This window comes from Chrysemys picta, chromosome 6, assembly GCF_011386835.1.
Source record: "Chrysemys picta bellii isolate R12L10 chromosome 6, ASM1138683v2, whole genome shotgun sequence".
Lineage (NCBI taxonomy): Eukaryota > Metazoa > Chordata > Testudines > Emydidae > Chrysemys > Chrysemys picta.
This window is the reverse complement of record NC_088796.1, coordinates 78,923,637-78,946,657: the sequence shown is the minus strand read 5'-3', so window position 1 is coordinate 78,946,657 and position 23,021 is coordinate 78,923,637. Positions and strand designations below refer to the sequence as shown.

The 23,021-nt window shown below is 42.8% G+C and overlaps 1 protein-coding gene across 1 annotated transcript in view; it reads right to left on the bottom strand.

Moving 5' to 3' along the window:
- Nucleotides 1–20,981, bottom strand: part of LMNB1 (lamin B1) — a 41,997-nt gene extending 21,016 nt beyond the window's left edge. The window contains exons 1-4 of the mRNA XM_005310726.5: nt 19,754–20,981; nt 6,418–6,574; nt 4,422–4,547; nt 3,316–3,486 (exon numbers count right to left, since the gene is read on the bottom strand). Coding sequence (XP_005310783.1) covers nt 3,316–3,486; nt 4,422–4,547; nt 6,418–6,574; nt 19,754–20,106 — 807 coding nt within the window. The 5' untranslated portion in view covers nt 20,107–20,981. The remainder of the gene's footprint in view (nt 1–3,315; nt 3,487–4,421; nt 4,548–6,417; nt 6,575–19,753) is intronic.
- Between the last annotated feature and the right edge of the window lie 2,040 nt (nt 20,982–23,021).

The window sequence follows — 23,021 nt, the reverse complement described above, 5'->3', positions numbered from 1 at the left end:
GCCCTTGGAAAATGGAAATACGCATCCTTCAAGTTGAGCACGGCGTACCAGTCTCCGGATCCAGGGAGGGGATGATGGAGGCTAGGGAGACCATGTGAAACTTCAACTTCTTGACAGACCTGTTAAGGCGACGCAGGTCCAAAATGCATCTGAGACCCATGTTTGCTTTCGGGGTTAGAAAGTAGTGGGAGAACCCTTTTCCTTTCATGTCCCCAGGGATCTCCTCCACCACCCCCAGATGCAGGAGATTCTCGACCTCTTGGACAAGAAGTTGCTTGTGAGACGGGTCCCTGAAGAGAGGTGGGAGGCAGAGTCAGACACGAAGTGCAGGACGTAACCTGAAGATATTATATCGAGCACCCAACGGTCTGAGGTCAGCCATGACCAGGCCGACTGGAAGGGGCACAGGCAGTTAAGGAAAGAGCGGGCGGGTGGATCCTGCGAAGTTACTGGGGCGCCATCCTTGAGCGCATCCTCAAAATGCCCTTTTTTGGCCTCCTTGGTTCCTGGAAGGGCCAGGCTGAGCAGATGAACGGGAAGACGACACGTGTCGCCACTCAGACCCCTTGTCTCTATCCTTTCTACTGTAGGTACTCAGCCGGGGAATCCCGCAAGACCTAAACTGGGGAGGCAGAGGATGGAACAGCTTCCTGGCCTGCTGAGGGGTATTAAGGCCCAAGGAGCAGAGGGTGGCATGGGAGTCTTTAAGGCTGTAGAGCTTTCTGTGCATGAGCTCAGAGAAGAGCCCTGCCCCCTCAAACAGGAGGTCCTGAATGGTGGCCTGCATCTCCTGGGATAACCCAGAGGACTGCAACCAGGAGCTGCGCCTCATGACCTCCGCAGAGGCAACCACCGTGGTCGTTGAGTCCGTAGTGTCTCAGGCCATCTGGAGGGCCCGTCTCCACCGCTGTGCCTTCTTTCACTAAAGCTGCGAACTCCTGGACTCAGTCCTGTGGGACTTGAGGAGGCCCTCCCACAGGTTAAAATTGTACCTGCCTAACAGGGCCTGGTGGTTATACACCCGAAACTGCAGGCTGGCTATCGAATAAACTTTTCTGCCAAACAAATCCAGTCTCTTGGTGTCTTTGTTTTTGGCATGCCACTGATTTGGCCCTGCCTTTCCCTTACATTAACAGCGGACACAACCAGAGACCCTGCTGGAGGCTGTGTGTACTAATATTCTAACCCTTTTGCAGGGACGTAGTACTTCTTTTCCCCTTCCCTCTCCGGGACAGCTCCTTAGATGTTGGAGCCCGATGCATTCAGTATGGTGTTCTGACTCCGATGCCAGAGGCGCTTTGTCCAATGCAGCCAGGGAGGACTGGTGAGAATGTAGGACAACCATTACAGACATGCCCCACTGGTTCCAGTATGGCCCTTAAGCGGGCCACTGTCCCTGCTGCCCTGCCGCTGCTGCAGATGCCGTACTGATCTCATGGGTTGGCGTCAAATCATTCCTCCTGGATGAGGGGCTGAAGTCCCAGTCTGACGGTGGCCATTGCCCTTCCAGAGACCAGGGTGGAGCCATGGAGGCCTGAGTCTGCCAACTGACCCAAGTCAGCAACCAGTGAGATGAGGGCGAGGATCAGTGCCCGCCCAACGAGCAGTACTGGGGAGGTGGAGAGCAGTGCCATGATAGGGAGCGATCCCACCCCGGTGGGGACCAACATCTGGGAAACCGTCTATGTGAAGGTGACCTACGCCACGGCAGTCTTTGGCAGGAAGCTCACAGGTACCAAGGACTGGTGCCTCGACTCCAGTATCCCATGCCTCATAGAGGGAGAGTGTGGCATCAGGGACCTGGGGCCTTCTGATCCGAGACCAAGGGTGCAGTGCTGGGGTCCTAGGCCACGGAGATGGGGATCTATACCTGTGATCCGTGGACCGAAGGTACTTCACTGCCGTATGGAGTGGGTCCCATCACCGGCTTGCCCTTAGGTGTTAACGTCTTAGCCGAGTCTGGCACAGCGTCTGTGGTGCTGGCCATCCTGCTTGCTCTTTAGCCACCAAGGCTGCTTCAGCAACGAAGGCCCTAAGAGAACCTGAGGTCCCCTGTCACTCCCGAGAGTCGGATCCCTGCCCGGGCTGGAGCGGGGTCAGAGTTAAGCAGTATCCCCATGAAGTCCCGGGGCAGGCACTTGGCCTGATATAGGTCTTTTGCCCAAAGCCCCTTTTCCCCTTTAGTGCTGCTCTTGTTGTTGTTTCTTAGACACCGGCAACAGGGAATGGTGCCGGGCACAGCTAGGTGCCAGCGGTGCACTCTGCATCTGTACGGAGGTGCTCGGTGTGGCATCCGAGCGGGAGGGCTCCAACGCAGGACGAAGCGCAACCTCCATGAGGAGGGCCCTCAGGCAGATATCCTGCTCCTTTTGGGTACTGGGGCAAAAGTTCTTACAGATCCTGCACTTGTCCTTTCTATGGGACTCCCCAAAGCACTTCAAACAACTGTCATGGGGGTCACTAATAGGCATCGGCCTGTTGCATCACTAGCATGGTTTGAAGCCGGGGGAACAGGGCATGCCCTGCGTCGGGACTCTAACTACTAAACTAACCTAATATTTAACTTAATGGCTAACAAAGTACCTACAAACCACATAAAAAGATAGAACTTGTAAAGAACCGCTAACGCTCTTGCAATGCAAGACGAGACGCTCTGACCAACCATCATGAAGGAACTGAGAGGGCGTAGAGTCGGCGGCACCTAATATACCAGCGCATGAGCATGGTACTCAAGGGGGCACCACAGCTGACCTACAGATACCACTAAGGCAAAAATCTCTGATGACTGTGCATGTAGGCGTGCACACACCTACAATGGAATGAACATGAGTAAGCACTTGAAGTGATATATTTCTGTACAAGTAAGTTCCACTCACCCTTTTCTCTACAAGAGGGGCAGAATGTGGTAGAGTTGCTACTTAACCATGTTTTGCGTGTTGTCACATGGGATGTGCTAGTTTTATAAAAAAATATGGGAAATCCTGCCCACCAATATTAATATAAATCCACATGTAAAACATTTTCTGGAATCCACAGTACTAGTCATATCCCCCCCCCCCTTTTTTTTTTAAAACACATCACAAGTGCAGTCCAAGACACTACATTCTGGTACTTCCTGACAATTATTTCCAATGGAAATCAGATTTTACATGCATATAGAAATTTAAATTCACACCCAGAAACATGAAACTTTACAGCCAGCCGACAGTTCTTGATACACCTTAACATTTAAATAGTTTTATAGTTATTTGGAATTACTATAATCCCACAAGAGAAAAATCTGTCAAGCAGCAGTATAAAGAGAAACGCTCTCACTTTGGCATGATAAGTCTGTTCCAGCTCTTCTTTATACAGTTTCACTTGTGCATCATGCTGCTCTCTCATTTCATGAAGTGCTTGAGCCAGTTTGTGTTCATACTCAATTTGGCGCCCAGAATCCACCTCAACCAACCGAGTTTCATGTTTCCTTCTTGTCTCGTTGATTTCCTAAGAAAAATAGAAATAGCAAAATTTTCAATAAAACATGGGCATAACATTAACAATATTCTGGTGATTTCAGCCAAGATGAGCTTTAGACCAACAGCCAAGAGAGTCCAATTTTAAGCTGCTATAATTAGAATGTGAAATAATGTCGTTTTCAGCTAGTGTTCTGAATAAATGTTGGAATATTTCACAAGAATATTTCCAGTAGCATATCCATTGCAGATCTTTATAAATTATACTATGGTGAACATCTAAAAATTTCACGCAGATTCCATATCTGACACCATAAACTGAATTTTACATCCTACAAGATTAACTAGTCACAAGAGTGTTAGAGGAGCACCTTCAACTTGAAATATTACATTTCTGAGCACTGTATATTTTTGCTAAAAGTAAAAATGAGGATTTAAAGTTTAGAGGGGAAAACGTACCGCATCTCACCATTTATTTTGTGCATTTGGCATCACTTGAGAAATTTTCACTAATCACTGCTTGGGGAGGAGAGGCAGCACACTTGCGCACTCTTCCCTAAACTCTGCAAAAGGGTGTAATAGCAGCAAAGCTGACAATGAAACTGGAAAGGAAATAGATGCATACACAGAGAAAAGAATGCTGTGCTCAAGCTTATTTTTTGTTGCTCTCATGCGCCTCCTGAACACTCATACATAACAGGGAATTGGAAAGTCCTTACCTTAAGGAGAATACTTAAACAAATTTCAGATTATACTATTTAAAAGGGTACAGCATAAAAAAAATTAAGCTATTTCACATATTAAAAACAGCTATTTCAGTCATGTCACATTCTAGGTTAAGTACTTATGCTTCCATAATATACAAATAAAAACATACCAGAATTCCCAATAAGCAAGCTGAATTGGTTCAAAATGTTTAAAATTTGCTTCCTCTAGAACTAAAACTTAGTATTAAAAGAGAATTACCTCTTCATACATATTTTTACGGAACTCCAGGTCTTCAGTCAGACTCTGACAACGATTTTCGAGATCCACCTTCATTAAAGTTTCATCTACCAGCTGTTTCTTGGCAGCAGCTAAGGAGGCTTCCAACTAAAAAATATTAGTACAGTTAGGCTTAAGTAGATCTCTCACACATCACTTATTGACATTTTTAAGCAGCAGTTGAGAATGAAATATGCATTGAAATAAAACTTATTTATTACATTTACCATTTACATCAAGAAAGTCTGTTTTACCCATCACCTTATACAACTCTTGTAGTTCATTACAGATACAGTCCAGGTACTTCACCTTAATAAGGACTATAATTTTCAAAGATAGTAATTAATTTCCTTTAATCCCCTCAAGAAGTTAGTTGAGAGACTGCTGTCAAGATTTTCTATTTGGCAAAGACTAATTGGGGTAGCTTCAGCAACCAATATCACTACACCTCTAGGAAAATATCTATTCACTGCTGTTGCAGATCATAGAGTTTGTTTGTAAGGTCTACAAAACTAGTGCACAGCTTTTCTTCCCCCTTTGTTAGACAGTGGGCAAACAACTAAGGTAGGTCAATTAAGAGTTTAAGATCTTGAGCCATTAGATGTCAACACAGTAAAACTGTTTGCGGTCTAAATAACTTACTGTGTTCTAAAGTAAACTTACAAGATTCTACTCACCTACAGAATTTTGTCAATCAATATTTATCATGGTAAAGCATGGGAAAGTAGATTTGGGGCCTGAGAATAAGAATAATTTGTGGTAAATGGGAGAGTGGGAAAAGAAAAAAAAGAAGATACAAGTGAACAGACTGACTGTGATTCTTAAATATTTGTAGAGAACGTCGCATACACATATCGTGCAGGGAGTCTTGATTTACACCTCTTTAGAGCAATCTTAAGGGAGCACAGATGCATCTCAGGTGCACCTGGAAAAAAGTTTGTTTGGCACTACTGCTGGTTCTCTAAATTCCAACCCTGTGAAGTCTTTTTGTTTATGGTTTGTTTGGGGTTCTTTTGAAGGAAGCAGGGAGAAGGAAGTAGATAAGATGTGATTTAACTGGACAAGAGCATCAATAAATTTAAAGGGAGGACAAGAAAAGTCAGAAGATATTCTGTGACTGGCATCACTTCTGGTCATTTAACTCATGTGGATCATCTATCAGTGTGAAGTACTATTGTTATTAGAACTTCATGCTATACCAACAACTGCTTTGCAGTGACTTCAGAAAAGGACAGCATTATTACATGCATTTGTGGAAAAATTACCAGCAGTAAATGAAAGTGTATGTATAAATATTGGCATAGTTTACGAAAAGGATTAGACCATTACAATCATCCAAAAATTGAACAGACTTGATGGTGCTGAGGTATTAGGACAGGAGGACAGAAGGAAAGGTATAGATGACACCTCTGATGCTGAAGAAATCCCTCTCAAATGCTGAACTTAATTCCGAAGAGTAGAATTTCATTAGCAGTCCAAAATATAGAAAAGAGGAGGTCTGAGCCAGGAGATGCTAGGGCCTTCTTGGGATGTTGGGACCAGGTAGAGCAATCACCTGATGGCCGGGGGGGGGGGGGGGGAAGAGGAGAATGCACAAGGGGGTGTCAAACTTAATCATTTCCTCCCCCCCTAAACTATGGGGGGGGGGGAAACAGTAAACTCATTTCCTTCAAGGAAAATGACCCTTTACAAAAAAAACTCTCAGACCAGAATCTACTGTCCCCTCACGGAGGGAAAGACTGGGGAGAACATGGTCAGCTTAGCAAATGTGCCAGAAACAGTGTTTTCAGTTTAAAGATAAGAACACTAGAACTTTGCTTTCATTCAGTTGGAGAGGAATAACTGATTTACAACTTCTGTTCGCAGCATTTTGTTTCAATTTTGGTTAGAGTAAAATTTAGCTCTTTTACAAGGAGTGATTTTCTGGCTAAAGAGCCAATCTGTTCAGCAGACTGGATTGTGAACCAGTTCATCTCACCTGTGCAATCTGATCTCTCAAATCCTCAAGTTCCCCTTCCAGGCTTTTCTTATCACCAAGTGCTGTAGCTAGGGCAGCTTCTTTGGAATTTAGGGCTGCTTCAAACTCCCGAAGCTTGACTTGGGCTGCATTATGATCAGATTCTTTTTTTGCATAGCTGGAAAAAAAGAGGTCGGTGAGACAAATGTCTAGAAACAGTCAACAAATTAAAAAATTAAATAAAGGGCTGTCTTAGTAGCCATTAAAATATGTTGATTTGCAACTAAATACAGTTTTTATACTAAATGTGGTCTTTTGAGCTAACCAGGAGAATACACTTTTAATCAATTACATAGCTTAATTTAAGTTTATTCGGATTCTTAATTTTTACATTTTTATTAGGTTAGAAAATGGTAAATGATTTTTGTTATTTGTGACGAGCTCTATTTGGATGGAAATAGAAATTCAATTAAACACAAACAAAAACAGTATTTTAGATTTTTTTTTACTAACTAAAATACCTTAAACATATTGGATACGGAAGAAAAAAGTTTAAGATATATGCAAAACATGTTTTTGATAAACACTGGTGTAAAGAAATTAAGTACTTTCTTTAGTTAGTAAATTGAGCTGACTAAAATCTGGAAGAATATGACGACTAGAAACAACAAGTAGATCTCATCCTCTCACCTAGTTTTATTCAGATTGTTTTCCTCTTCCAAGCTTTTCTGCTTTTTCAACTCCCAATTAGTTGCTTACCTTTGAACTAACTAGTCATTGAACTGAACCAGTCAATTAAAATGAAGTGAAGAAAATATTTTCTGCACCTACAAAAAAGATACTACTGCTGTCAAAAGCTTGTTTAGCACTTTAACTAAACTTGGTTCCAGAAGTTCAGCTCATGACTTCCATCAGGTCATCAGTTTCACTTTCCTTAAAATGCTGCAGCAAATATACACTGCTTAATTATTGTTTTTGTATTTAATGTAAATTACAAGTGTCACAAGTTTAGGCTTTAACATAAGTTTTCAATTTCAAATTTATAAAAATCTCATCCGTAAAACACTCGAGAGAGAGCACCTTTCTGGAGGGAGGGGAAAGAATTAAGTCTGCCAGTTTCCCTTGTCCCTTGGAGGAAATAGTGACAAGACAGGCTAGCCCAGGACCATTACCTCAAACAAGCTCAGAAGCCACTTCCCTGCCCCAAAGAAGCCCAAGCCAGCTCCTTACCTGGAGCAACTTTAGAGAAATAATTGGTCCAGTGGCTCTCTCCCACACACACTAGCCTTTTCATTTTGCAATTCCAGAATTCAGGGCATTTCCCTGCCCCAATGTACTGGCTCTAACAAACTAGACCTGTCCAAATTAAGAGATTGAATTGCTGATGAGATTTCTTTTAATAACTATTCACATCCAAAGTATCCACCAACAGAGGTGGTAGCCTAAACAGAATTAGCTTCTGCCACTATGCTGCCTAAACACATCTGAGCAGACAAAATGGGGATAAAGATATCCATCTCCCGTCTATGGTATGACCTTACTGTTACTACCACAAATGGAACTGCACTGGTGAAGAATTATGGGTCTCCCCATTTCCTTAGGGTAGACACAGCCAGTCATGCTTTCTGAAACAGTAATGAAGACAGTTTTGTCCAGTAGATGCTAGTACGTAAACAATATTCCAATTCTGCTTCAGGGGAATGACTACAGAAAAAGAAAAAAAATCATACAATCTTCTGTCATACAAACAAAGTAAAAAGATTCTTCCAGTTTATGTTTAATCTTTCAGTTACAAGTATTGCCGCAGATTACTCTTAAAGTAAAGTGCTTAAGTGTTTCAGACAAGTGTGATTTAAATTGACTCCCTTTAAATTTGTCTGCTGCATTCAATAGAAGCTTTTTTTAAAAACAGTTAAGTAGAACATCACCTTTGTCCTGTGGGTGCCCAAGAGAAGAGAGACACAAGTAACACACCACTGGCTAGAATAGCTTCACACAGAAGGCAGGTTTAAACGGCTATAATAAAAATTGAGTGGTACCATCAGAAAAGATATTCAGACTTCAAAAAAAATAGTTGGGGAGGCTTCTGATTTGGTTTTGTTTTACATTAGTCTTCCAGAGTGGACAAGACCTGAATTTCTAAACAGTGAACACAGAACTCATAAAATGACATCAAAAGAGACTGAAAATTGGACAACCGAGAAGAAATGCAATGTTGCTGTAGCCATGTGGTCCCAAGATATTAGAGACACAAAATGGGTGAGATAGCTCGAAAGCTTGTCTCGCTCACCAAAAGAAGTTGGTCCAATACAACAGGGGTTCTCAACCTTTTTCTCTCTGAGGCCCCCACTGACATGCTATAAAACCTCCAGGGCCAGTGAGGGTGTCTCGGGGCAGGGGCCTTGGACATAGGTGTAGTTTGGCAGGGGCGGGGGGGGGGGAAGCAATGCCTTCCATGTCCCCAACTCTGCCCATGGACCAGGGGGCCGCAGACTCCCGGTTGAGAACTGCTGCAATAAAAAATATTGCTTCATCCACCTTGCCTCTCTAAGAGAGAGGAAAGTAATTTTTGTCATCCTTTTTGAAAGGGTAACTATTTTTCATATCTTGAACAAAGGACATCTGTGCTGAAGATTCATAACTCCTACTCCTTTTAATTAAGATGTCTGAGCTCCCAAAAGCTCAAAAAACAAGTTTAACAAAACCAGAAGAGCACACTTGACATTTCCGAATTACTTTTAAAGTACAAAAGCCTAGAAGGCCTGTTCTTTATACAGTATAAAAAGGCCATATCCAATTAAAAGACTCTTTTGAAGATCACAATTAGCAGTATTTGTCAGCAGCAAGAACAAATACAGGAATTAGGTTTATTTAGTAATAAGAACACACAAATATTCTTGCGGGAATAAAAGAAAGATGATCTGGCACCGATGAGAGAGCACATTTAGTTGTAGCCCAGTTTGCTGCCATCAAATAGCTAAAAGATGTGTGTCAATCACAGAGCAAGTTCAAAAACACATTTTCAGACAATTTTTACTGCAACCACAAGATGGCAGGCTTTAATTTAAGAGACATAGCAATCAAAGTCACTATTTGTACAACTAGAACTTTGATCTTGAGCTATCTTAGGTATATACAGAGTGAACCATTGCAGTTTATCATCAGCCTAATACTAACACTGTAAGAATGTAGCACGTGTAGAGATTTCAAACTCTCTACACTTTTTTTTTTTTAATATACACAGTTGTCCATCACTGCTATCACTACAGCAGATCCAACAGTAGGGGTAAATATTGTAGTCTGCCACAGCATTTTAATCATATATTTAAACATGCTTCGAGCAGAGTTAGGGCCTGTGTACACAGTAACTGGAACCAGAATATCTATCTCCAGCTATAACTCACAACTTTAATTATTTCAATGCAAATCCACATGTGCTGAAACACCTTTTGTTCAGAATAAAAAAAAAAATTGATGGTAAATTACAGGCAGATAATTTAAATTAGAGCTCCCACCGTTGCCAAAACCACTGGTAACAGTGGAAAGAAATGTGTAATATAGATTCAGCCACAGGACAATAATATGACCAGAACCCAAACTTCAGTTGCAAAATATCCATATTTATTTTTCAACTGATATTACTGATGGTATCAATCCACGTGTGCACCTCATATTTCAGAAGAGTCACTTTAAGAATTCACATTTCTAATGAGATTGGCTAAATTTAAAATCAGAAGGAAAAAAGTATATAATTAATTTTAAAAAGTCTAATTATATGTCGATTTGTATTTGGATAGCTAATCCCTATATTTGGGGGGGGGGGGGTGAGGGGGGGAGAGAGAGAGGAAGCTGCAGACTTCTGGTTGCTCTGTTAGAGTTCAGAGTAGCAGCCGTGTTAGTCTGTTAGAGTGACACTACAACATACAGCGAAAGAGCCATTCCAGTGGAAATCTTTGTAACCCTTAAAAATGTATCATTCACCCCAGTTTTAAATTAACCTGAGAGTTTGTTTCAACAAGATCAGTAAAACTGTTTGAGTTTTGCAGGCACAAGAAAAACTATATATAAAAAACACAAGACAATACACAGTATGCATATTTAAAGTTCTTATTTAACAGCAAAAGCTCCTCTTGTTTGTCAACACTATCTAGCTTTTCCTCCATAAAGAGGGAGAGTACATATTTAAGTAAATACCCGTTTGCTAATACATTCATAGATTAGCTCAAAACTGTGCTCCTTCACGTACTTTGGCTCTCAAGTGTCTAATTCCTTCTCAAATAAAAAGACACTAAACTGCCATGAATGGCATCTATCCATTATTCTTAGGGCTGTCAAACAATTAAAAAATGAATCGTGATTAATCGTGCTGTTAAACAATAGGATACCATTTATATAAATATTTTTGGATGTTTCCCACATTTTCAAAAATATCTTGATTTCAATTACAACAGAATACAAAGTGCACAGTGCTCACTTTATTTTTTATTATAAATATTTTCACTATAAAAATGATAAAAGAAATAGTATTTTTCAATTCACTTAAGTACTGTAGTGCAATCTCTTTATCATGAAAGTTGAACTTACAAATGTAGAGTCATGTACAAATAACTGCATTCGAAAATAAAACAATGTAAAACTTTAGAGCCTACAAGTCCACTCAGTCCTACAGCCAATCGCTCAAACAAGTTGGTTTACATGCGCAGGAGATAATGCTGCCCGCTCTTTGTTTACAACGTCACCTGAAAATAAGAACAGGCATTCGCATGGCACTGTTGTAGCCAGCGTTGCAAGATATTTACGTGCCAGATGCGCAAACATTCATATGTCCCTTGATGCTTCAACCACCATTCCAGAGGACATGCTAACGATGGGTTTTGCTCGGTAACTATCCAAAGCAGTGCATGTTCATTTTCATCATCTGTGTCAGATACCACCAGCAGAAGGTAGATTTTCTTTTTTGGTGGCTCAGGTTCTGTAGTTTCCATATAGGAGTGTTGCTCTTTTAAGACTTCTGAAAGCATGCTCCACACCTCATCGCAATCAGATTTTGGAAGGCACTTCAGATTCTTAAATCTTCGGTTGAGTGCTGTAGCTATCTTTAGAAAGCTCACATTGATACCTTCTTTGTGTTTTGTCAAATCTGCAGTGAAAGTGTTCTTAAAATGAAACATACTGGGTCATTATCCCAGACAGCTATAAAATGAAATATATGGCAGAATGTGGGTAAAACACAAAGCAGGAGACATACAATTCTCCCCCAAGGAGTTCAGTCACAAATTTAACTAACGCATTATTTTTTTAACGAGCGTCATCAACATGGAATCATGTCCTCTGGAATGGTGGCTGAAGCATGAAGGAGCATACAAATGTTTAGCATAGCTGGCACGTAAATACCTTGCAATGCCAGCTACAAAAGTGCCATGCGAACGTCTGTTCTCACTTTCAGGTGACATTGTAAATAAGAAGCGGGCAGCATTATCTCCCGTAAATATAAACAAACTTGTTTCTCTTAGCGACTGGCTGCACAAAAAGTAGGACTAAGTGGACCCATAAGCGCTAAAGTTTTACATTGCTTTGTTTTTGAGTGCAGTTATGTAACCCCAAAAAAAACCAACACCTACATTTATAAACTGTGCTTTCACGATAAAGAGATTGCACTACAGTACTTGTATGAGGTGAATTGAAAAATAAAAGAAATAGTATCATTTTTACAGTGCAATTAATTTTTTTTAGTTAATCGCATGAGTTAACCACAATTAATCAACAGCCCTAATTATTATATTACTGAAATTCAGGTAGAGGAGAAATATATTTTAAAGTATAATGACAGATGGCAGAGAGTCTCTCACAAGTGTCATCAATGGGGCTTGCCTGAACGTAACCTACTAACTGCCAAACAAAGAGACCTATAGTAAAGTGAAGTTTAACTGCTGCTGTTTTAAGAGCCTGGATCCCTCTGTTATGAAGGCAAGTGAAGCATTTAAATAAGGCAAAACTAAGACAATCTACAATAGTCTTTTCCCCCTTAAAAATTCTCACCAATGTAGTTCTACCAGCAGAAGCAATAGCGTAGATGGGGCAAAGAACACCAGGAGCCAGAGTTTTTAAACCCACCTTGTCTAGCTCTAAACAGGTTCAGATGATATTGTTGTTAAAGCTGCCACCCAAAGCCCTATCTGAACTAATACTCCCAACTCTGCTACATATCGTGATATTGTAAGGATAAAGCTGGTGTAGACACAGCTGCACAGGTCTATCATCATAAAGTGATGGGATCAGTCCATATTTCACCTGCATTCTCACACTACATTGGCATAATGTCAATAGTAGTAAGTATTCTGAACTACCGCTCTTGACCAATCACTTGGCCATTCACTGCTTTGGTACAGTGATTAACAGATTGTTTTGGCACACTTATTATATAATTGCAATGGGAAAAGAGTTCAATAAGATCATGGCAATGAAGTAAACTAATCACCATGTTCACCTAAGTAGAAATATGTAGTATCAGTTTTCCAGATTTTGTTTTCTAGAGCAGTAAGACAGTAGGGCCAACTTTTAGTAGGAAAACATTTATATCTAACTTAATGATCAGATGAGAGGTTCTCGTGTAAAAGCGTTAGTGTTTGTAGGATCAGCGTTACTGTTGTTTTGACATGTAAACCAATTCCTTCCTCACCATAAACTTTTCCTGTAGCTTTCATTTGGTAATTTGGTTCTGGTCTCACTCACACAACCTATATTTTTATTAGAGCAAACTACCAAATCAAAGCTAGCAACTTACATTAGAATTAAGTGATGAGCCCTCATTCAGATGCTAAATCACCAACGGCCCACCAGACATCTCATAGGGCCTGCAGCCTGCTTCAACACAATATACTAACGAATGGTTGATTCATTAGCATTATCATACTTACATCTTTTTAGTTTACACACACTACTGTACATAGGTTGTTTCTATCTAAATATATGCAAAAGAAGCTGAACGTAAAATATCAATCAATACAGGCGACTTTAAATCTTATTAAAATATGTAGAATCTGTTTAGCCCACACAAGATTGTGCTTAGGTTTATGTGGCCCTCCTGTTTAATGAGGTTGGGTGCCACTGACCTATGCTAAGATGCATCTCATCTGTTAAACTACTCAGAAATAAAAGTGCTTGAATCCACCTTATCTACTCAGAGGCCTATTCAGCACTCCTTACTCAGGCAAAGCTCCTCTGAATCACTAAGTTTGGATTAAATGCTTAACAGTAATTTTAGAATGCTGTCTCACTTTTCCAATTGATATTCAAACAAACAGAAAGAACCTCACTTCCCCCCCCCCCTTCTTTTCCTTCAAACAAGAATACACTCTGGTTATTGGAAGCATATACCACCAGCCACCTCTGATCTCACACTTGTGGATATCAAAGATGTTCAGAGGAATAGTTCATTTTTTCTAAAGGGCTTAGAAGTGGGATGCAAAGGACTTCAAAATGATTGTGTGTGTACCTATTTTGTTTCACAACAAACAAGATCACAAGGGTGCTTATTGTGAGCTCTAACTCTATTGAAGAAGTTAAGGTACTGAATCCTTAACATTTTGAATAAAGATTATCTTTGATAATCATACTGAAAACAGGTATAAGAACTTTTTGTTGTTAACAGTCAGACTAAAAATCCCCCTCATCCCCCAAGTTGTCCAACTTTCATTTTCCTATTTGTGAAATCACTATTTCATTAGTTGTCCAAACAGACTTTTTCATAGGCTGGAAGATTTTCAAGCCCTCTCTATATATTAAACACAAAAGTATGAGGCAAATTTCTCTATTCCTCTTTGCAAGTCACCTTTAATAGAACATTGATCACCTCTGCCCCAAAGGAGTGCCTAGTGCAGTAAGTGAGTGTATTTGGTTTATATTTTTTCCTTATCTACTTGTACTCTAAGTTTGCATTACAAACAGAAGAGTGATTTTTCATTATCAAATTTTCAATTTATGTTCTCTTTTTTGCTGTTACAGAAGTCATTTATTTAAAATGGCAATTTGCTTTCATTAAAGGAGTGTACCTGTAAGTACAGGAAAATATAATTAATCAAGCCTAAAAGTATTTTTAGATGCTACCTAGACAAACATTGGATATACCAGTATCTTATGAGTGTCTATGCAAACCCAGAACTTGAGAAGTTTATGCATCAAAAGTAAGTAGAAAACTTCTGCTAGAGAGTAATGCCAAGCGATAAATTTTTGAAGAAAACTTTAATGAAAAAGTAAGTTTGAAGTGCTTATGGAAGACACTTGCAAAATGTTAACTGACTGCTATCATCCTGACATCTCAGACAGGTCCAGTATCTCTGCTGCTTTTCATAGCTTTACCAAACAGCAACAGTGTGAAGTTAACAAGATTCAGGTCAGTTTCACTGCTGCTATTGAGAACCCCATGAAACCACAGGGAAACTTTTAGCAGCAAATTGGAATGATTCTTGGGAACACTACTGCTGCAGAGACACGCACTCCTGTGAGGAAGATGGAAGTCCTAGTTCCCAAAACCAAGATCAAATCAAGGCCTTCCCCTATTTCCCATATATGCAACAGTAACACCACTGTAATGACTAAATAAAATTTGATAATGAGAGCCTGTTCAAAGCACTCATTGCTCCAAATGTCTTAAATTGAGCTGTAGACGCTTAAGGCTTTGAAAATCAGATCCTTTTTCTATTTAGCCAGCCACCCTAGGTTGAATAGCTCCTTGCACTGTTGCATCTAATTGAGAACAATTAATCTGCTTTGCCTGCAATATATGTTTCCAGTTTTTTAAATATTCTTTTTAAAGCATATTAAGACAACTTCCCTAACCAGGCCCTCCAATCCATTATAACATACCACATGTGCAACTCAGGAAATGCTGGGACAGCTGTTTCAACTTTGCTTGCCTTGAGACAGCAGGGTTCTTCTGAGCAGTTGCCCTGTACACCAGCTGTACTGTGCTTAACACATGCCAAGTCACTCAAGTTATTGCCCCATCTATCAAACCCACATTGAGTCTATTTCACTGTCTAATCCCAGCTCAGAATTTCCTCCCTTTAAAACAAAGAATCTGGAAGGAAAGCTGGTTTAAGATCTGAAGCAAAACAAAGGTACTGTTATTGCATGGTAAGGTTTAGTCAAAAAAAAAAAAAAAAAAAAAAATCAAAGCACAAGACTATAGTAGTTCCTCTGGATACTTACCACCTTTACTAATATCTTCATTCAGCTATGTCGTTTACTTAAAAGCTGCTTTCACCACATTAACTCCCATGAGGAGAGAGCAGATGTGCCTAGCCACTGGACAACTGCCACAGTGAAATCTCAGCCTGTCATGAAAACAAATGCTAGTCCATTTATGAAATCCCATGTTTATTTTATTCCTGCTCACCCTTCCTAGAGAGAATGCTTAAACTGAGCAATGAATATCTTAAACGTAGACAGGATAGGGCCCTTGCAGATGAGCTCAAGGAGGTCATATCATACATAGAGGACTACACAAAGGCAACTGTGTGAAAATCTGATAAACAGGTGGATGAAGTTGTGAGCACTGATGGATGCTAGGAGGCATAAAACTAAGCTTGACAAGGGAGGATAAATAGGCAAGAGACGACTTATACAGCACTTTCAAAGTGACAAAAAGCTTGAATTTGACACAATCCTCAGATGGAAAGCCAAACGGAAGAATTCAAAGAGAGCAGTTATACAATAAAAAAGGAGGCAAGGAAGAAAAGTTTAGTGGCAGCTTTTTGTATGGACTAAAGGAGGAGAGAGGTGAGAGCAGAGGATGTAATAACATGTAAAAGAGCTCAAAGAAGGTAGGAAACCTGCACCTTATGACCAGTAAGAGCACTCTGGACCAGTGTATAAAATGTAATATTCAATTACTAGGAGATCTCTTCTAAAGGAGTTGTCAAACTTTCAGTGAGAACCACAATTTGAGATCTTGTGAGAACACCAGTCCTTCCAATCATTATTATTCAGATCATTTTAAGAAAGTATTTTAGCCATCTTTTAATATTAGAATTAACAGCCAGAAGGGAACATCAGAACACCCAGCCTGACCTCCTGCACATCACAGGCACTGAACCTCACCACATTATCCCGTATGAAGCCCAATTACCTGGATTAGACTAAAGCATCACAGCTATAAGGTAACAGCTGAAAAGAAGCCAGGAACATGTGGTCAGCCAACCCTCCAGAGACCACCAGAAAGTGCTCTCCAGACAAGAGCCTCTACTTTAGTTTAAGATTTTGGGAACAGAAATACATCTGAGCTTGAACGGATGCCTGTAGAATACCTGTATTTTAAAATATCTAGCAAGGCTTTAGGGACCGATATACTTGTTAGAAGGTCTTCAATCATAAGAAAATACAGAATTTAGATCAGAAACAACTAAAGGAACCTTTCTTGATGTATACACAACTCCTAAGTGAATACAGTACTTGGGACTTGAAAAGTTCAGTAGGCTCCTAACTACCTGGAGGATGAAGGCCTGAAGAAGATGAGGATGGACAACTTGAACACATCTCCCCAAGGTCCAGAAGTATGCTTTGATAAGAAGCCCAGTCCCAGTGGCACTCTCAGCAAATGAAGAAGGAGCTATGGCATTTGATAAGCGGCTTGTACCCCTGAGCCCTACAACTTTCGTATCTGCCTCTAAAAAAATTTACTCTCTTACCCACCAAACTGCAAGAAAAGAAAGCTTCCTTGGCTTGTCTTTGCCCCTTCAGACTGCCAGCAGCAGGGAAATGGTGAAGGTCTTCATTGCTCTACTCTCCACCATCTTTTTTTTGTTTGTTTGTTTGTTTTTGAGCCCACTGTAGGGCTCCTTGCTTTCCTGGCCAATGAATGCCAATAATCTAGCAGTTACATTGACTCTCCTTATTAATTACACACTGCTGCTATTTGACAAAGCTGTGAGCAATGGAGGCTCTGGAGTTGTCTGCAGTCAAAGGAAGACATAAGTGCAGCAGTTTACATATGAAAATATTTTCACAAAGACTAAACATAGTTTTTAAGTGAAATCCCAAATTGAGCAGAAATGGACGGTTTAGGCCCACACTTGCCAGGAAAGACTTCCTTGCAATGAAAGTGAGCTGATGCTAAGATGATGTGTCCATCATGCTATAGCAGAAACAAATGGAGATATTCACTCAAACAGTTCATAAACTAACCTTGTTTCAGGCCAAACCAAATGGAAGGCAACTGACAGCAAAAATGTTTAAAATTAAATTAGATTCTCTCTTTCAGGTAACAGAAAACTGATGATACACAAGTTAGGAGTCAAAATCTTAAGTGAAGGATTCATATTGAAGAGAACAAAAAATATACAGAAAAGAAAGTCACACAAATCAATTATCTACAAAAGGACATGGCATGATTTGTCCTATGAGATTCATAAGGGGGAAAAAAGGCTGCATAAGATTTTTAGTCTTTAAGCATCCCCTTAAAACTAGATTTCACCATGGACTTCACCTACCATGATACCTCATCTTAAAGATTTTTTCTATAGGTGGATTTTTCTGTTTTCTAATAAGCCATATGTACAAGAGTTATTTAAAAAAAACTATTCCATCACTGCTCTGAGAAAATGATCAGCACCCTGGAAGAAAAAATAACAATCTTGAACCTAGAGGCTACATGATTTTTAAGACCCATTTGACATTTATTTTCCTTGAAGCCACTATTAAAAACAGTCATAGAAAAACATACATCCTTCATCACCAAAATGCATAATTAAAAGCTCAAATTTAAGTTTTACAACCAAAAGAGCAAGGAAAAATCCTAGACACTTTTCTCTACCAAAACTTTCATTTTAACATTAAGTTTACTATTTGAACTATATACCTCCCCAACTAAAATACAATTGGCAATATGCTTTTTTAAAAATTCCTGATTTAACACAGAGCCCTTCCCACCCTCTATAGGTCTAGCTAATGGCAATCCTTGCCACGTGAATTCAAAGAGTGAATTCGTAGCCTAGGCACCCTCCTTTTCCCCTCTAAAAAAGACTGACTATACTGCTTACTGATACCATGTACACCTCTACCCCGATAAAACGCTGTCCTCGGAAGCCAAAAAAATCTTACCGCGTTATAGGTGAAACCGCGTTATATTGAACTTGGTTTGATCGGCCGGAGCGCGCAGCCCCGCCTTCCCAGAGCACTGCTTTACCGCGTTATATCTGATTTTGTGTTATATCGGGTCGTGTTATATCTGGGTAGAGGTGTATTAGGATTGACTCAGATGCTTCATGATACTATGTATTAAGGACATTAAAGAACATATACATTGTAAAGCAGACAGTTGTAAGTACCCAGACAAGGCTGTAGTGTGTTTTAGAGTACCACAAGTAGCTAGAAAGGTTATACAAGCACTGAATGGCTATGTTTAGCACTGCTGAACCCACTTCCCTCCCTGTTCCAGGAAGGTTCATTCACCATACAATATTCCTCCTCCCCGCCCCCCCAAGAGAACTGGAGGCTCATCACCAGATGGGAATGCGGGGCTGCCAGAGGAAAGTGCAGGGACCTCTCCATTCATTCATATACAGTCACTAGCTACAGCACATGGCAGCAGCTGGAGCAGACAGGTTACTGTACTCACAACTAGAGAGAATGAATGGGAGGGAAGAAAAAATACAATCCCCTCAAAGCAGGCCTGCTCCCTTGTCTCTTGCAAAGGGGAAGGTCAATATTTTTATGCTGTCTTCGTCTGCTGGAGATCAAGCCCCCGAAGCGGGGGAGAGGGGGCAGAGCTTCCTTATGACGTGACCGACATCTGTTCCCTACAGTAACGTAGGCCAGAAATAAGGCCAATAGCGGAGTAGAAAGATTTAGGGTGCAGGCAAGGAGGGCCTGGCAGCATGGCAATAACAGGAACACTCCTTTGCAAAGCACTACTATGGAGGAATAACCCCGGAGAGAGCGGTCAGCCCTTCCAGTGGGACAAAAGCCCGGAGTGCTGCGGGGGGAGGGGGAAGAAAGGATATCCGCGGGGCTCATCCTGAAGCCACCAGCCAGGACTGAAACACCCGGGCAGCCAGTGATCTCCGGGATGGTGCAACTCCCTCCACAGAGCTGCGCCCCGCCTCCCTCTCGCTGTATCGGGGGGAGGGGGCAGCTTCCCTGCTACACGATGCAGGACACAAGGCAGAGGAAGGCCAGATTCATTCATTTCCGTTAAAACTCTCCCACCTCAGGCCGCGCTACATCCCCCGCCCGAGAGATACTGCACGACAACAGATTAGGGGGCTTCCCCTCCTCCACGAGGGCGCCAGCCTGGGGCCTCCTTCCTGCCCTCCCTCCCCCGGAACCCCCGGCCCGTTCCCCCCGGGGGGTCACTCACCTGCCCAGCAGATGCTCGTGCTCCGTGCGGATCTTGCCCAGCTCGATCTGCAGCTTTGCCCGCTCCCGAGCCGTATCGTCCAGCGCCCGGCGAGCATCGGCGAGCTCGGCCTCGTAGAGCCCCTTGAGGCCGGTGAGCTCTCGGCCGCGCACCTCCTCTCGCTCGGTCACCTGCAGCTGTAGCACGCTGTTCTCGGTCTCCAGGCTCCGCACCTTGTCGATATAGACGGCGAGCCGGTCATTGAGGTGCTGCAGCTCCTCCTTCTCCTGCAGCCGGGAGATGCGCGTCGGGCTGAGCGGGGTGCTGGCCGCGCTGCCCCGGGAGCGCTGCCCTACCGGCGTGGAAGTCGCCATGGCGAAGAGCGGGCGATGCGGCGGGGACCGAGGGTGCGGAGCAGCGAGGTCAGGAGGCTGTCGGGGGGACGGGAGACGCGAGAGAAGAGAGGCGGGGGCTGATCTAAGCGCCCCAAAGCCGTTCAGAGGGGTAAGAGAGGCAGCTGCAGCGCTAGCAGCGGACGATGCAAAAGCGATGTGGGGACGGGGGGCGCAGCGAGGCTAGAACAAGGGAAAAAGGGAGGGAAAATAAAGGGGCCACGGCCGCTCCCGGGTTAAACGAGCACAGAGCGGGAACAGGGAGGTGCAGAAGCCTCCCCAGCAACGCGCCGAGGGAAAAAGACCGGCGCCTGGAGCTGCAAGGCCCGAACCCGCCCGCGCGCCGGTTCCTTCCCCTCGGGTCGGGCTCAGAATGAAACACAAAACCGGCGGGCTCCGCGCCCCTCCAATATGGCCGGCGCGCGCTCAACCGGGCCCTCCCAACTCCCGCCCACAACTACGGCCCCACGTGACCCGTCCTGGCCCAATGAGGCAGCGAGACGGGCCGGGCTCTGCTCTTTTTCGCAGACTGGAAACTAAATTCAAAAGCCGCCAGCGCCTGCAACTGTCAGCAGGCTTGCGAATGGCTGGCGCGCGTCCCGCGTCTCCTGGCTCCGCCTCTGCGCGCGCTAGCTGAGACACTCTTTCTCTTACGGTCCCTCCTCCCCTCGGGTATCCCACACCCCGAAGAGAGCAGGGGCCGCCTCGGCTGCTGCGGCCTGGCCGTGTCTTTGTTTCCTCTCTTGTCCACACCCCGAGAGAGGCCGTTGTATAAACTGACGTGTTAGGGGCTGTGACGGGAGGTGGGTGCCCCTGCGTGAGGGGGTCCAGCTGCATCCCTACACTTCTCACTCCCCTCGAGTTACAAACCCAACCACAGCCCCCGCCGCACGCCTCCAGGGGTGTGGGTGGGAGGCGCGCGACGTCACTGGGTAGTTTCCCCGCTATTTATAGCGCCAATCCAGGTCTGAGTCAGCTGTGTTCCGCGCTGGGGAGGAAAGGGGTTGCTTGAACCTGGAAAAAAAAAGTGAGCCACGCCCCACATGCGCCTTGCCAAGCGTCCCACCTTGCCATGCAAACATCGCCCTCCCCTGCATAGCACCACAACACTCGCACCTGCACACTCCCTGGCTGCTGCACATTCCCGTACCCCGTCGTGCTTTCCTCTGCATGCCCACACATCCGCAGGGCCCCATCCTGCAACCCACACAATCTTCTACGCACACACAGACATAACCCATCACCCCACCCATGACCCACAAAACTATCCCCTCACACACAGTCTAACGATGCTGGTTCTGGTGGGACCCAACTGAGAGTTCCAATTCAGGACAAGCATCAGAGGGGTAGCCCTGTTAGTCTGAATCTGTAAAAAGTAACAGAGGGTCCTGTGGCACCTTTAAGACTAACAAGTATTGGGAGCATAAGCTTTCGTGGGTAAGAACCTCACTTCTTCAGATGCACTTCTTCTTGCATCTGAAGAAGTGAGGTTCTTACCCACGAAAGCTTATGCTCCCAATACTTCTGTTAGTCTTAAAGGTGCCACAGGACCCTCTGTTACTTAATTCAGGACAAATTGCTCAAACAGGGCAGTTACAGCCCAATGCTGGGGTTTTTCCACCTCTAAGGCAAACCAAACCAGCCAGACAGTGAAGACTTTGGTTTCATCCCACTGGCTAACCACAAGTCACACAAGCAATTCCCTTAAACACACCAGTTTCCCAGTATCACCACCAGTGCCACTTGTTATGGGGACAAACAGTTATGAAAACCAATACCCAAGTAAAAGAAAAAAGGTTCTCCTGATCTCAAAGGACCGAGCCCCAGACCCAGGTCAATATACAAATCAGATCTTACCCACAAATCACGCTGTTGCCAATCCTTTAGAATCTAAAATCTAAAGGTTTATTCATAAAAGGAAAAAGATATAGATGAGAGCTAGAATTGGTTAAATGGAATCAATTACATACAGTAATGGCAAAGTTCTTGGTTCAGGCTTTCAGCAGTGATAGAATAAACTGCAGGTTCAAATCAAGGCTCTGGAACATCCCCAGCTGGGATGGGTCATCAGTCCTTTGTTCAGAGCTTCAGTTTGTAGCAAAGTCCCTCCAGAGGTAAGAAGCAGGATTGAAGACAAAATGGAAATGAGACATCGGCCCTTTTATAGTCTTTTCCAGGTGTAAGAACACCTCTTTGTTCTTACTGTGAAAAATTACAGTAAAATGGAGTCTGGAGTCACATGGGCAAGTTCCTGCATACTTTGCTGAGTTACAAGGCGTATCTGCCTTCTCTCCATGGGTCAGTTGTATAGCTGATGGTCCTTAATGGGCCATCAAGCAGGCCAGGCAGAGCTAACACCAACTTGTCTGGGATGTTTCCCAGAAGCATAGCATAAGTTTGAAATACAGACAGTACAGAGCCAATATTCATAACTTCAACTACAAAATTGATACACACATATAGACAACATAATCATAACTAGTAAACCATAACCTTGTCTTAGACACCTCATTTGACCCCCTTTATAGAAGATTTGGTGCCACTACAGGACCTTGGTTGCAACCATGTTCTATATGGTCCCAGATTGTATCAATAACGTCACACACAGCCACATCCTATCACTTCACGAGCCACACAGTCTATCCCTTCCACGCACACATTGCCCTCCTCCCCCGACACACACACACTTCTATGACTAGCCCAGCAGACCTGTCAAGATTCACTCATTCAGAAATTGTCTCTTGTGAAACAAAGGTTTTTGCTATATGTATCTCAGGGAGACACCATTCAATATTTGTTTTTCCAGTCTGTAGGATGTGCATATATTTAGAAACACTAAGCCCTGCTCCTGAAAACACTTAACTTATCTTTACTCAAGTGAGTACACTCACTGAAAT